This window comes from Lepidochelys olivacea (genome assembly GCF_965140295.1).
Source record: "Lepidochelys olivacea isolate rLepOli2 genome assembly, chromosome: 22".
Classification (NCBI taxonomy): domain Eukaryota; kingdom Metazoa; phylum Chordata; order Testudines; family Cheloniidae; genus Lepidochelys; species Lepidochelys olivacea.
This window is the reverse complement of record NC_140432.1, coordinates 4,526,529-4,542,224: the sequence shown is the minus strand read 5'-3', so window position 1 is coordinate 4,542,224 and position 15,696 is coordinate 4,526,529. Positions and strand designations below refer to the sequence as shown.

The window sequence follows — 15,696 nt, the reverse complement described above, 5'->3', positions numbered from 1 at the left end:
CTGGGTTTGTGGGGCTCAAAGGAGAGGGGGCAGAGCCACTGGGAGCCTTGGGGGGTGGCAGAGCCATTCACATGACCCCAGCCCAGGCGTTGGGACTAAATGGGTTTTTTGGGGGGGGCAGGTTCTGCTGTTACTTGGTCTTGTCCCAGCTCCCACAGGTGCCCGCACTCCTCTCCACCCTGGGCACCAGTTGCTCCCTTGGCAGCAGACACTGACCCCGGGCCCCTTGGATCTGCCCTGAGTGGTGGAGTCGACCCGGCTGTGCTCAGGCTCTGCCTGCCCTGTGCTTTGGGCTGGGGCATGGATGGACTTTGCCCCCTTCTTCCCCTCACACTCTTTAATTGCGGGGTGGGGGGGGCTCACTGTCCCCTCCCAGGGGTTGCCACCTGACCAGGTTTTCCCAGGATCACCCCTCTTTCGAGGGACATGTTCCGGGAAATCTGCCCGGGGCTGAGCACTCCTGGCTAGTTGTCCAGTTCTGTGGGCTCAGGATCCTCCCGGATGTGCCGGGCTCAGAGATGGCAGCTCCTCCCGCAGGGTCTGTCTTCACTGCAGTTCGCCTGGCTCTCCCCAGGCTCCACCCCACCCCCACCCCAAGCGGGGTGGTGCTTTGAGCCCCAGCCAGCTGGCCTGGCTGGGAGGTGGGCTGGAGTCTGGGCACCGCTCTCCCTAGAGCTGGGTGACCTGCCCTCTTTGCAGAGAGGATGCAGGTTAAATCATTCCAGTGCCGATAGTCCTCCAGTGCTTTCCCACAATCCCCCCAGGAGGTCAGACGAGTTCTCTGACTGTTCACCGGGGAAGAGTCGTAGAGTGGGTTGCTCCGTGCAGCACAACGCACCCTGGGATGTGCCCCCAGCAGACCGAGCGACACACAGCAGGGCGTGCAGCCGCCAAGAGGATGCAGTAACTTGGGCAGGGCTTTGCAGTGCAGTTGGGCTGCACTAACTCAGTGCTCAGACCTGGGTGCTGATCACCTGGATTACCTCTGCAGTGAAGACTGCCCCCCCAGGGATGGAGTGCCCCCCAATCCGAGTTCCTCCACAGGTCTTACATAACTGCCGGTGCAGGAGTCACTCCTGATTTACTCTGGCCTGGCTGAGAACTGGGTCAGGCTGTGAGCCTGCAAAGCTCCCTCCTTCAGAGAGTGAGATGTTTTTCTGAGCCCTCAGCTCAGCACCAAGGAGCAGAAAGTGCCTGACCTGAGAGGTGCGTTGGTCATGTTTGGCCTCGAAAGCTGTTCCACAGTGGGCTAAAGGTGCTGAGGAGTCTTAAAATCACCCTCAAGCTTTTCCTCAACTGTTTCTACGTGTTGAAGGTGAGGCCCCAGGTCCCGGCCCGGCCAGACCCGCCTGTCTGCGATGCGCACAGCTTGGGCGCCAGGTTTTGTTCGGCAGTGGTGGCAGATGAATGGAGCAAAGCAGCCAGGCTGGAGGGTAGTAGGTTTAGTTTATTAGTCAACAGTGTCTGCTCTTACAGGGATGCAGTACAAGCTCTTGGGTGTGAGGAGGACGTGGGACCCTGACCCCTCCTGGCTAGATGGCAGCTTCTCTCACCACACATTGCTGGGGGTGGGATGCACGTCTCCATGCCACCGTCCCCAGAGAAGTCCAACATGAATATGTACCAGTGTCACGTCTGAACGTCCGTGTAAAGAACAGGCCATTTTCACAGAAAATAAAGACATGGCAGAGCTGGCGGGGGAAGGGAAGACAGCAGTCGGGCCAACTAAACACTTGTCAGGCAAATCCCAGGGCCCAGCGTGCTAGAAGCAAGCAGACTGCGAGGAAACGTGGTCCGTGCAGCTGTATGTGACGGGACGTAGAGCTATTTCACAGCAAAAGAACATACCCCAAGCTGTGCTAGTGACCTGGAGTTCAAGTCCGGGCCCTCGAAGGTCCCCCGTCCCCCCCGCCTGGGGGGCTGCCTGCAGGAAGTCAGTGACAGTCCGTGGAGCTGACCCTGCAGGCAGCAGGGTGTCACACGCCAGCCTGCACTCTAGCTTCGCCACGGGGCGGCGCCGTGGAGGGAACAGGGCGGCTCCCGTTGGGCTGGCAAAGCTGCCCCACTCTGCTGCCCCAAGCAGAGATGAGATGAGGCTGAGGCTGGGGGCCTGGTGGGGCCAGGACTCACATCTGCGCTCGCTGAAGCAGTGACTTCTTGCAGCTGTTTTGGGCCCTCTGCGCTGCTCTGGCGGGGCAAAGGGCTGGAAACTGCAGGTTCCCCTCAGCTGAGGAGTCCCCGTGGCAGAGGTGTGGTGTGGAGAAGGGTCCCAACTGGAATAGCCAGCTCCTAAGCTGGCCCCTGGGGCAGCCCTGGGCATATGTACGGCCGGAAGGTTACTGCTCTGGCTCTTCTCGGGGAGCATGTTGCCCTCTTGGGGCCACAGCCAGCCAGAAAATTTTGATCTGAGGCTGCTTTAAAGTAGGCTGTGGCTGGGGCCCCCTGTAACTGGTCCCATGATCAGGGACCCGCAGTGAGCTTCTTTGTGGCTGTCAGCTCCACCCAGTGGCCGTCTACTTTGCTTTTGTCAAATGGAAGGACAGAGCATGCTTAATTCTGGGACGGCTCTTGTCAGCGGCCGGCGCGTGTTCACACGCAACGATAACACTGCCGGCTGGGGGGCACGCTCACGCACCAGAGGAGTCTCTGCAGTCCTGCTCATTTGGGGCATGTTTAAATCCAGCTTGCTGAGACTCAGACGCAGAAAAGCAGGTAAGGGGGAGTGCAGACATCACTGACCGGCCAAAGTGTCGGCTTCTTGGAGGGGGTCATGTCCTTTTCTGGATTAAGCCCTGTTCAAAGGCCTGGTGAATCAGGTCTGGAATGTGATCTACCCTAACGTCCAGGTCTGGAATGTGATCTACCCTGTGTTTGGCTTGAGGGGAAAGTGGCACAGCCCAACCCCCTGCATTCAGCGGCCGGGTGACTCCACTGAGCACAGCCATCAAGCCTAACTCCGGCACAAGCATGGACTAGCTTCAGCAGCATGCTGCCTCTGACGGGCCTTCCAGCCTCGCACCAAGCCCTGTAAATGAGCAACGACTCACCAAGCAGTGTCCTGACAGTCCTAGGCCTCCGCTCCCTCGAAAGCAGCACCGCAATGCTTTGTGAATGTCTGCGAGGTCCGTCCAATGATCAGCACATGCAGACAGGCCCCCGCTACAGGGACACGGCCACACGTGTGTGCCCACAGACACGCTCCACGCCGACATCGGCCCACAGGGGTGTGTGTGTGTGTGTGCGAGCTCACATGCAAATGCACTTGCCCACAGGCTCACGTCATGTCACACTGAGATGCACCTTCACGCAGACATGCACACCTAGTCACACTCGGAAGCATGTCTGCTCACACATGCCTACTCATGCTAAGCTGCACACACCCACACTCACGCTCACACACACATGCAGCGCTGCATAGGGACAGATCTCAAATGTGAGGGAATTAGTTTGACACCCCAGAAAGCCAAAGCTTAGTGAGCTGCCTGGGATTGCTCTAGAGTGTTAAATAGCAAATTAGTGTCTTTAAACCCGCTGAAGCTTGAACACTGAGGCTACAGTAAATTTTAAACTGGGCTCAGCCAGCCAGCAGAGCAACGCGATTCACCTTTATCGACAGGCAGTACCTGGGCCCACACGCGGACATACACACGCCTGAAACAAACGCACTGCCACCTGCTAGAGACACATTCCTAGCCAGTGGGAGCTTCCTGTTCACACGAGCTAGATGCCCTCAGGCATTGATTTCGACAGAGTTGCCCTCCTCCTGCTCCCGGATGATATGAACGCCAGCAGTCCGCAGCATGCGAGTAGCGCTCCGGGAGCACACAGGAGAGCCTGGGGACCCTGGTGGGGATTTGTGTACTCTGGAGGAGGCTGGAGATCGGGCTGGGGAGCGGTGATATCTGCGAGCCGATCGAACAGGAGGACCTGGGGATCTGCCAGGAGGAGAGCTGGAGTAGCTGGGCGGTCCTTGCTCAGCTGCGGTTCTGGCATCCGGAGGGGACTCCTCTTCCGCCTCCGGAGAATCCTTCAGGAATACAAGAAGAAGCAACAGGTGGCATTCAGGATGAGCTGGGCAAAGACAGTAGGGACACTGCAGTTGAGGCAGGCCTTAAAAGCCAGCAAGAGGCAGATCCTGCAGGAGTGCCATAGCTGGGTTCAGGAGCTGCGTTCTCCAGCCAGCGCTTTTCCATTCCCAAAGCCACACAGGGATTAATGCTCGTGTGACCCCCAAGTCACAGCACTAGGAGTCACGGGCAGCCTTTGATAGCATGACTTACTATCGTTCAATCTGTTCCATCCTCCTCTGAGCGCAGACAGGTCTCAGGCTGCTGCGGAGCGGGGACAGATCATGCCAGAGGGCATTTGTAAACAGCATCAATCGTGTTTGCTGCCAGTGCCGGACCCCTGGACGTTTGAGGGGGTTTCCCAGGAGCTGCCTGCCCTAAAGCGCTGCTCAGATGGTGCTTTCTGATCTCCTGAGCTGCGGATTATCGCACACACCGGCTCCCTTCCCTGGAGAAGGTTCAGCCTGCAGGGGATCAGAATGGCACGTTTTGCTGCCCACGCCCACAGTGCTTCTGCACAGCACCCTGCTGTCTGCCCGCCTACCAACTGGTGTTGCCCTTGAGTCACAATAAGCTTGAATGAGACAAGCCCTCAGAGAAGGATGAGGGGGCGGGGCATTGTTGAAGCTGAACTTGTCTTCCTTGCTTGTTCTTTTTAATAACAGAGCAGGTGAGAAATGAAGAAGCCACAGTCCATGGTTAAGGATGTGACTCAGCTGCCATTAAATGGCTAGTTTTTATATCCCTCCCAGGTTGCATTCTGAAAAAAGCCCCTTGCCGTTTGAAATTCCTTGTGTGTACAGTTCAGCCAGGGGACAATGATCTGGAAAAGCCTGGGCTTACCAAGACAGGTTTGGGACTTAGCAAATTGGGGAGGGGGGGATTTCAATTTTTGAAGAATCTTGTCATTTTTCTGTTCTGTCTCTGTTAGGCCTGGGGCTGGCTACCCCTTATGTGTTTGATAATTGGTTCTATGAGATGCTTTCGTGTGGGATCGCTGTCGCACTGAGTGAAGCAGGAAGGCCTGCGAGATGCCCATCCTGCCACACCAGTGCTGGGCTGCTGGACATACTTAATCCACTCCCAGGGTGCTGGAAGAGTTCCCAGCCCTGGGACTACTGGAACAGAAGAGCCCAGCAGCCACTGTCAAAGGAGCCCACGTTCTGGGCCCATGGTAAAAGCTCACCCTGTTTCTTGCAATTGTCAGCTGTACAGAGGCCTGGTAACAGGGAGGGGGTCTACTGGAGCTGTGTGGGAGTGAAAGCCAGGGGCAGGCTATTTTTGTACACTTGGTGGGCCGGGCTCCTCCATACCCAGATAAATGCAGTCTGATATCCTGGGTTCAATGTTCCACTGCAGCCAGCTACTTGGGACCTGCCAAACTCACAGGTGCCACAAATCCCATTGCTACCTGCAAATGCGCCCTGGCATGTGCTGATCCAGCTTCTTTTCATGCATGGCAGGTTTGTTAGAGCCAGGTGAATCTCAGCAGTTTGCTTTGGAGGAGCTCGACTGGCCATTTCCAGGGTGGGTCCCCCTGGGGTTCACGGCCCACAAGTTTTGCTTTGAGTTTCTGGTTCAAACAAACTTCAAACCTCAGAGAAATTCAGTCAGAATGTCTGGGTCTCCCCCTGAAACCACAAGTCCTGCTCAATTTCCATGCACGGCTCTAAACTGCTCCAAATTTGTCCAAGACAAACAGCTTCCCCCAAGCAATGCAGAAGACTCAGCCAAGCAAGTCTATGACTAGTGCTGGTAAAAAAAGTTGCTAGGGCTTAACTGAAAGTGTTTCACACAGTTCCAGGATTGCGAGTCCATTTACAGGATCCATGCCCGTGCCTCCATGTGAACATGTCCCCTTTGGCCTTGCCTGGAACAATGCTGTTTCACCCTCTTATATGGAAAGAAATTGCCCTGCGCCATCCCAGGGGAAAGCTGTGAAATTACTGGCCTACAGACCCTACGGCTTACAAAGCACAACACTTACTTTGTCCTTTAAGATGTAGAGAGCAACCGGATTCCTGCGTTCATGTTCTCCGCTGCGGGGGACAATCTCAACTGCACAGAAACAGCAACAAACCCCAGTGACATTTCTGATTAATAACTGGAGAAGGACCCTACGCACAGCGTGTGTGTGTCTGTGTGTGTGTTTGTGTGTCCGTCCGTCCATCCCAGCTGCTGCCTAGGCCGGACCTGGTGTGTGGGTGTTAGAATCCTCCTGGCTTTGCTTAGATTCCAGGAACAGGACAAAGACTCAAACTGCAAGTTTACACAATCTTCCAGTCTCCATTAAGTCAGACTTACTGAGCTAGATTTTGGAAATCCTGCCAGTTGTTTGTGTGACTGAATTACACTGCAGTGCAGGCATGGGCTGCCAAGTACAGAGTCACACATGAGTGGGGTAAAAACATGCCCATGCGTGCTTGATCAGGAGTGGGCAGAGCTGGCAATATTGGCTTCCTCCCGAGTGTAATATTTAGACAAATTCTGTGGGCAGCCCCCAAAGGCTGCATCGTAGCAGGAACCTGAGATCACAGCAATCAGCTACTGAAGTTTAGGGAGCAAGAGCCAGCAGCTCTAGGGGTGGCCTTTGGCATATAGAACCCCTCCTCTGCTGGGCCCCACATGAGAAATTGGCTCAGATACAGGAAAGGGAAACAGGACTTTTTTGCTCAGATTCGTGGTCTGTGCAAAATCAAACAGGAACCAGGGGGTTATGGAGGATAGGACCCTCAATGGCTGTTAGACAGCATGGGCAGGGATGGTGTCCCTAGCCTCTGTTTGCCAGACGCTGGCAATGGCGACAGGGGATGGATCACTTGATCATTACCTGTGCTGTTCATTCCCTCTGGGGCTCCTGGCACTGGCCAGTTTCGGAAGACAGGATACTGGGCTAGATGGACCTTTGGTCTGATCCAGTATGGCTGTTCCTATGTTCTTATACAAGTCCCTTTGTACCCCCCAGCCCTGCAAACAGGCCGAGTGACACAACACTTGCTTTAGGATCCCATCTGGCCTCTGGTTTCATGCATGCATACAGAGCCCCACTGAAGGAACAGGGTCTTAAGCAGAAGCCAGAATAAATGATGGGACTCAGGAGCTAGAAAGCAGAGAAACCTGAAAACAGTTTTTTGCCAGAGCATGGTGCTCCAAAGCCTTCAGTGGAGATTTCCCACCTCCATGTGAAGCAGGGCTTCCATTGAACCGATGCCACAGAGGAGTGGTTACATGCCTGAACCTCCCCATGCTGGGAGCTCAGGATTAATAGCTGAAAGAATGCACAAACTGAAAGAGCGTGCAAAAAATCACAAGGGAAATAGTGTATGCACATGTGGGCCGGAGCCACCGGTGCTGTATTTATTAATGCTTGTCTCTTCCTGCTGGTTTGTCTCAATGTTAAAAGTGTGGGTTTGGTTAGGCCTGTAGTCCATTAACCCTAGGGTGACCAGCCAGCAAATGTGAAAAATTGGGACGGGGTGGGGGGTAATAGGAGCCTATATAAGAAAAAGACCCAAAAATCGGGACCGTCCCTATAAAATCGGGACATCTGGTCACCCTAGTTAACCCTGGCTCTGGGATGATGCACTGGCAGGGACATTTCACCCACACATTGATTATTCAGGATAACAACATGATTAAACATTTTCAGACTAATTTTCTGGCTAATGGATCCCTGGGAAATAATTGCTTAGGACAGAGCCCGGTGCCCTTTCTTATACAGGAAGCCAGAACAAAATCTAGCCTGTTATTATTTATTGTACATGACGTTGACCCAGCTAGCGTTTACTAGTGGCTCTGGAGCTACCCAGCGTGAGGAGTCCCGCAGTGATGACTGCGCCTAACGGCAAGGGTCTGCAGGTCGTGAGGGTCATCGCATAAGAAAAGGGTCACTAAGGAGCCCTGACAACAAGCCGTTACCAGCTGTTTTCCGAGCTGCCCAATTTGTGTCAACAGGAAAACTCCCCTTTGACTGTTTTCTTTGCCTGCAGCGGTGCTGTGATAAGTGGCTACAAATAGCAACAAAAGCCACATTGGCAGGATTGGCCAACAAGCCCTGGGAGGCTCCAGCCATCTGTGCCCTGCAGAGAGTTCAGAGTAGACAGAATCTCAGGACAATTATTTACCTTCGTGCTTTAAATGCTCTTCGTTCTGATCCATGTATTCGGAGGAGCTTTGCTTGTCCAGCTTCTGTTTGTCTCTGTTAAATGTACAAGGTGTTTTGTAAAGAACAAGCCGGGAGACGTGTGCTCAGATGCCCTTTACTAACAATGTTCTTGTCCCAGGGGAAGGCCCTTTGTGTGCTACTTGTCCTGCAATGTTCATGGCTCTTCTGCTCTAAGGCAGCACAATGGCACTGAGGCACTGCTGCTGGGGAGCTTTCCCCAGCTTTATACATAGCCGAGGCCGCTGATGAGGAATGTGTTCAGTGGCCGAAGGGAACAAAAATCCCAGGACTGCAAAATGAAAGGAGGATGGCAGCTGAGTCTTGAAGATGCTGCAGCTGGACCCTGCCTGCTCCAGGACCTGTCACCTCAGCTACTGCAATAATGGCCAGCAAATTCCTGGGACAGCAGGATGGTTTGAAACACACATAGGGTGACGTGGGGCAATGTGGGAAAGCAGCCAGGCAGTGAATGAGCGGGAGAGAGATTGAGGGGATTCGGGAATTGGATTGGGATGAGATCCCAGCTCTAGGGGGACAGAAGGGAACAGCACTGCAGCAGTGACTCCAGGGAAAAGGCAGGTGAGGAGTAGGGGTTAAATATACATGAGAATGGCACCGCGTGACTAAGGTCAGAATCCACTGCATCCTACCTGGAGTATTGGGGGGAGGGACAGCTCAGTGGTTTGAGCATTGGCCTGCTAAACCCAGGGTTGAGAGTTCAATCCTTGAGGGGGCCATTTAGGGATCTGGGGCAAAAATTGGGGGTTGGTCCTGCTTTGAACAGGGGGTGGGACTAGATGACCTCCTGAGGTCCCTTCCAACCCTGAGATTCTGTGAAACAAGGAACTGACTTGTAGCCCGGGTTCTATGGCAGCACTAGTCACGGAGGGGCTGGGGTAGGGCTCCTCCACTGGGAATGGCTTGACTTTTATCAGGGGTTTAGGTCTGGAAATAGCTCAGGGTGCATGATTAGTTAGCCCAGTCTGCCCTATTGTTGAGGTGGAGATAAGCTGGTGTTTAGCCGTCCCCAATTTTAAACATTTCTGGTTTTTAAAAAACCTACCCAAGACTTTGTAAGAGACTATTTGAAAGTGAACTACAGCGGGGGGGGGGGGGGGGGGCGCGGTGGGAACGACTTGCAGTCCCTTTGGTAGAGCTGTCCCAGGCTGTTCTGTCCTGTGACCAGGGCAGATAATCATGAGCCATGCCCAGCGCTGCGACAGCCCCTCCTGTCTGCACGCAGCGGGGACTCTGCCCCGCTGGGTGCGTGGGGTTATTGGGGTTATTCATTAATTCCTGGGGGGGGTCAGTTCATCGTAGGTTTGATTGATTGCGGAGTTTGTCGAGTTTAAGTGCCCAGGGCTCTGGGGAGCCCCTTCTTGGAGAGAATAAAGACACCAAGGACGTGTTACTGGGGTTGTGTTCCCTGTGGCAGACAGAAACCCCCTGGGTCCACAGACAGCCCAGCAAACCACATGGAGCCATTTGCTGGGAGATGGTCCCCAGAGCGCTCCCAGCTCCTCAGCCAGCCCCACCCCACTCCCCCCGTCACGGCTGCCATGGGTGAGAACATGCAGTGTGAGAGGACAGATTGGAAAGAGAGAGAATAGGCCACAAGGAAACAAATACAGATAATACTGGTGTGTCCAAGAGAGACAGGCCTGACAGAGCAGGGGGAGCAGCCAGGGAAGCTGTGTCCCCATGCGATCCCTGGGATAGGGCTTGGAGCCGGGAGGGGAGCAGCCAGGGGGAGCTGTGTCCCCGTGCAATACCCGGGATCGGGCTGGGAGCCGGGAGCCTGGTGCAGGGGATCCATCGGGGGAGCTGTGTTCCCGTGCGATCCCCAGGATGGGGCTGGGAGCGGAGCAGCCGGGGGAGCTGGGTCCCTGTGCAATTCTCGGGATGGGGTTGGGAGCCGGGAGGCTGGCACTGGGGAGCAGCCAGGGGGAGCTGTGTCCCTGTGTGATCCCCGGGATGGGGCTGGGAGCTGGGAGGGGAGCAGCCAGAGGGAGCTGTGTCCCTGAGCAGTCCCCAAGATGGGACTGAGAGCTGGGAGGCTGGCACTGGGGAAGCAGAGTGACAGGTATTTTATTCAAGTTAGGTGAAAATGCTCACTTTTTGGAGGGTTTCCAGCAGGCACAGACCGTCACCAAGGTGACGAGAAGGAAAATGCCCCCAGTGGAGAGGATTATGTAGAGGGAGCTCCTTCCTAGGAGAGAGAAGGCAGAGGAATTACCGCTCACACCCACAGCGGCTGCCCTGTCACTGCCTCAGCCTTGACAATGCCCATTCTGCTCTCTGCAGACAGTACAAGGAACAACCCCAGCGTCTGTCCGCCCTCAGCAGTGCTCTGCTCGGGGTCACGCTGACACCCTGCCAGGGATGCCCCAGCTCCCACTGACGGAGGAGAACCCAAACAGCCCTGGAGATGAACACAATCCTCTGTTTCTTTCAGTTCCAACACACACAGCTGGGGAAGGCTGGAGAAGAGCTGGAGCAGCCTCTATGGGCCCCCAGCATAAGGCAAATGGTGCAGAAAGAGACAATTTGCCCCTCTTCTAGGCTTCCAGCCTGAGCCCCCAGGACTTAGTTAAGTGCCCTGCTGCATCACTTCCCAGGTGTCTGTCAAACACCGTACCCAGCAGGGATTCTGCAGCGGCACTGAATGCCAGCGACTAGCAGAGAACATTTGCTGGCCCTGGATCTTGGACACACTGGACCCTCAGTGCCCAGGCTGCGGGATTGTCTGTGTCAGTGAGACTCAGACCTCAGGGATTCAGGAGCCAAATTAGCGATCAACAGTACCCAAAAGAGCCATCGTAGTGTGAATTCATTGTGTCATTTACTATAGAATCATAGAATCATAGAATCATAGAATATCAGGGTTGGAAGGGACCCCAGAAGGTCATCTAGTCCAACCCCCTGCTCAAAGCAGGACCAATTCCCAGTTAAATCATCCCAGCCAGGGCTTTGTCAAGCCTGACCTTAAAAACCTCTAAGGAAGGAGATTCTACCACCTCCCTAGGTAACGCATTCCAGTGTTTCACCACCCTCTTAGTGAAAAAGTTTTTCCTAATATCCAATCTAAACCTCCCCCACTGCAACTTGAGACCATTACTCCTCGTTCTGTCATCTGCTACCATTGAGAACAGTCTAGAGCCATCCTCTTTGGAACCCCCTTTCAGGTAGTTGAAAGCAGCTATCAAATCCCCCCTCATTCTTCTCTTCTGCAGGCTAAACAATCCCAGCTCCCTCAGCCTCTCCTCATAACTCATGTGTTCCAGTCCCCTAATCATTTTTGTTGCCCTTCGCTGGACTCTCTCCAATTTATCCACATCCTTCTTGAAGTGTGGGGCCCAAAACTGGACACAGTACTCCAGATGAGGCCTCACCAATGTCGAATAGAGGGGAACGATCACGTCCCTCGATCTGCTCGCTATGCCCCTACTTATACATCCCAAAATGCCATTGAATATTTAAATATGAATATAGTACTATTCATATTTAAACAGTATGATGGGAAAATTTAGTTTTTATATATATATATAAATATTAGGGCTGTCAAGTGATTAAAAAACGTCATCGCAATTAATCGTGCGATTAATCACACTGTTAAACAATAATAGAATACAATTTATTTTAATATTTTTGGATGTTTTCTATATTTTCACATATATTGATTTCACAGAATACAGTCTTCAGTGCTGACTTTATATTTATTTTTATTACAAATATTTGCATTGTAAAAAACAAAAGGAATAGTATTTTTCAATTTGCCTAATACAAGTACTGCAGAGAAATCTCTTTATCATGACAGTTGAACTTACAAATGTAGAATTATGAACAAAAAATAACTGCACTCAAAAATAAAACAATGTAAAGCATTAGAACTTACAAGTCCACTCAGTCCTACTTCTTGCTCATCCAATCGCTCAGACAAACAAATTTGTTTACATTTGCAGGACATAATGCTTAGGGTTGCCAGGCATCTGGTCTTCAACCGGAACGCCCAGTCAAAAAGGGGCCCTGGTGACTCTGGTCAGCACCGCTGACCGGGCCGCTAAAGGTCCGGTTGGTGGAACAGTGGGGCTAAGGCAGGCTGCCTACCTGCCCTGGCTCTGTGTGGCTCAAATAAGCGGCCAGCATGTCCGGCTCCTAGGTGCAGGGGCAGCCACGGGGGCTCCCCATGCTGTCCCTGCCCGAGCTGCAGGGCCGGTGCCTGAAAGAGCAGGCAGCGCACAGAACTCCCCGGTTCCTGCGCCTAGGAGCTGGGCATGCCAGCCGCTTCCAGGAGCTGCATGGAGGCAGGGCAGGGCAGGCAGGGAGCCTGCCTAAGCCCCACTGCACTGTCGCCCAGGAGCCACCTGAGATAAGTGCCACCCAACTGGAGCCTCCACCCGAATCCCCCTCCTGCACCCCAACCCCCTGCCCCAGGTTAGAACCCCCTCCCGCACCATAACTCCCTCCTGGAGCCCTCACCTCACACCCTGTCCTTCACTCCACGCCCCTGCCCCAGCCCTGAGCCCCCTCCCACAGCCAAACTCCCTCTCAGAGCCCGCATTCCACATCCCCTCCTGCATCTAAACCTCAGCCCTGAGCCCCCTCCTGCACCCAAACTCCCTCCCAGAGTGCAGACCCTACACCACCCTCCCACACCCCAACCCCCTGCCCCAGCCATGAGCCCCCTATAGAATCATAGAATAACAGAGCTGGAAGGGACCTCCGGAGCCCATCTAGTCCAACCCCCTGCCCAGAGCAGGACCAATCCCAACTAAATCATCCCAGCCAGGGCTTTGTCAAACCTGACCTTAAAAACTTCTAAGGAAGGGGATTCCACCACCTGCCTAGGTAACGCATTCCAGTGTTTCACCACCCTACTAGTGAAAAAGTTTTTCCTAATATCCAACCTAAACCTCCCCCACTGCAACTTGAGACCATTACTTCTTGTCCTGTCATCTGCTATCACTGAGAATAGTCTAGATCCATCCTCTTTGGATCCACCTTTCAGTTAGTTAAAAACAGCTATCAAATCCCCCCTCATTCTTCTCTTCCATAGACTAAACAGTTCCCTCAGCCTCTCCTCATAAGTCATGTGTTCCAGACCCCTAATCATTTTTGTTGCCCTTCGCTGGACTCTCTCCAATTTCTCCACATCCTTCTTGTAGTGTGGGGCCCAAAACTGGACACAGTACTCCAGATGAGGCCTCACCAATGTTGAATAGAGGGGAACGATCACTTGCAATGCCCCTACTTATACACCCCAAAATGTTGTTGACCTTCTTGGCAACAAGGGCACACTGTTGACTCATATCCAGCTTCTTGTCCACTGTCACCCCTAGGTCCTTCTCTGCAGAACTGCTGCCTAGCCATTCGGTCCCTAGTCTGTAGCGGTTCATTGGATTCTTCCGTCCTAAGTGCAGGACTCTGCACTTGTCCTTGTTGAACCTCATCAGATTTCTTTTGGCCCAATCCTCCAATTTGTCTAGGTCCTTCTGTATCCTATCCCTACCCTCCAGAGTATCCACCACTCCTCCCAGTTTAGTGTCATCCGCAAACTTGCTGAGGGTGCAATCCACACCATCCTCCAGATCATTTATGAAGATATTGAACAAAACCGGCCCCAGGACCGACCCTTGGGGCACTCCACTTGATACCGGCTGCCAACTAGACATGGAGCCATTGATCACTACCCGTTGAGCCTGACAATCTAGCCAACTTTCTACCCACCTTGTAGTGCATCCATCCAGCCCATACTTCTTTAACTTGCTGACAAGAATACTGTGGGAGACCGTGTCAAAAGCTTTGCTAAAGTTGAGGAATAACACATCCACTGCTTTCCCTTCATCCACAGAACCAGTTATCTCATCATAGAAGGCAATTAGATTAGTCAGGCATGACTTTCCCTTGGTGAATCCATGCTGACTGTTCCTGATCACTTTCCTCTCGTCTAAGTGCTTCAGAATTGATTCCTTGAGGACATACTCCATGATTTTTCCGGGGATTGAGGTGAGGCTGACCGGCCTGTAGTTCCCAGGATTGTCCTTCTTCCCTTTTTTAAAGATGGGCACTACATTAGCCTTTTTCCAGTCTTCCGGGACTTCCCCCGATCGCCATGAGTTTTCAAAGATAATGGCCAATGGCTCTGCAATCACATCCGCCAATTCCTTTAGCACTCTTGGATGCAACGCATCCGGCCCCATGGACTTGTGCACGTCCAGTTTTTCTAAATAGTCCCGAACCACTTCTTCCTTCACAGAGGGCTGGCCACCTCCTCCCCATGCTCTGCTGCCCACTGCAGTAGTCTGGGAGCTGACTTTGTTCGTGAAGACAGAGGCAAAAAACGCATTGAGTACATTAGCTTTTTCCACATCCTCTGTCACTAGGTTGCCTCCCTCATTTAGTAAGGGGCCCACACTTTCCTTGGCTTTCTTCTTATTGCCAACATACCTGAAGAAACCCTTCTTGTTACTCTTAACATCCCTCGTTAGCTGCAACTCCAGGTGTGATTTAGCCTTCCTGATTTCATTCCTACATGCCCGAGCAATATTTATATACTCATCCCTGGTCATTTGTCCAATCTTCCACTTCTTGTAAGCCTCTTTTTTGTGTTTAAGATCAGCAAGGATTTCTCTGTGAAGCCAAGTTCATCGCCTGCCATATTTACTATTCTTTCTACACATCGGGATGGTTTGTCCCTGTAACCTCAATAAGGATTCTTTAAAATACAGCCAGCTCTCCTGGACTCCTTTCCCCCTCATGTTATTCTCCCAGGGGATCTTGCCCATCAGTTCTCTGAGGGAGTCAAAGTCTGCTTTTCTGAAGTCCAGTGTCCGTATTCTGCTGCTCTCTTTTCTTCCTTATGTCAGGATCCTGAACTCGACCATCTCATGGTCACTGCCTCCCAGGTTCCCATCCACTTTTGCTTCCCCCACTAATTCTTCCCGGTTTGTGAGCAGCAGGTCAAGAAGAGCTCTGCCCCTAGTTGGTTCCTCCAGCACTTGCACCAGGAAATTGTCCCTCTAGTTTCCAAAAACTTCCTGGATTGTCTGTGCACCGCTGTATTGCTCTCCCAACAGATATCAGGATGATTGAAGTCGCCCATGAGAACCAGGGCGTGCGATCTAGTAGCTTCTGCGACTTGCCGGAAGAAAGCCTCGTCCACCCCATCCCCCTGGTCCGGTGGTCTATAGCAGACTCCCACCACGACATCACTCTTGTTGCTCAGGCTTCTAAACTTAATCCAGAGACTCTCAGGTTTTTCTGCAGTTTCATACTTGAGCTCTGAGCAGTCATACTGCTCCCTTACATACAGTGCAACTCCCTCACCTTTTCTGGCCTCCCTGTCCTTCCTGAACAGTTTATACCCATCCATGACAGTACTCCAGTCATGCGAATTATCCCACCAAGTCTCCGTTATTCCAATCACATCATAATTCCCTGACTTTGCCAGGACCTCCAGTTCTC

General features: G+C 52.9%; 1 protein-coding gene across 2 annotated transcripts in view; it reads right to left on the bottom strand.

The window, feature by feature from the left end:
• Positions 1-1,427: 1,427 nt before the first annotated feature.
• HEPACAM (hepatic and glial cell adhesion molecule) overlaps positions 1,428-15,696 on the bottom strand; it is a 76,326-nt gene continuing 62,057 nt past the window's right edge. For both annotated transcript variants that reach the window (XM_084611789.1, XM_084611788.1), the window contains 4 exons: positions 10,348-10,441; positions 8,192-8,265; positions 6,055-6,125; positions 1,428-4,027 (listed from right to left, as the gene is read on the bottom strand). In XM_084611789.1, coding sequence (XP_084467915.1) covers positions 3,731-4,027; positions 6,055-6,125; positions 8,192-8,265; positions 10,348-10,441 — 536 coding nt within the window. In that variant the 3' untranslated portion in view covers positions 1,428-3,730. The remainder of the gene's footprint in view (positions 4,028-6,054; positions 6,126-8,191; positions 8,266-10,347; positions 10,442-15,696) is intronic.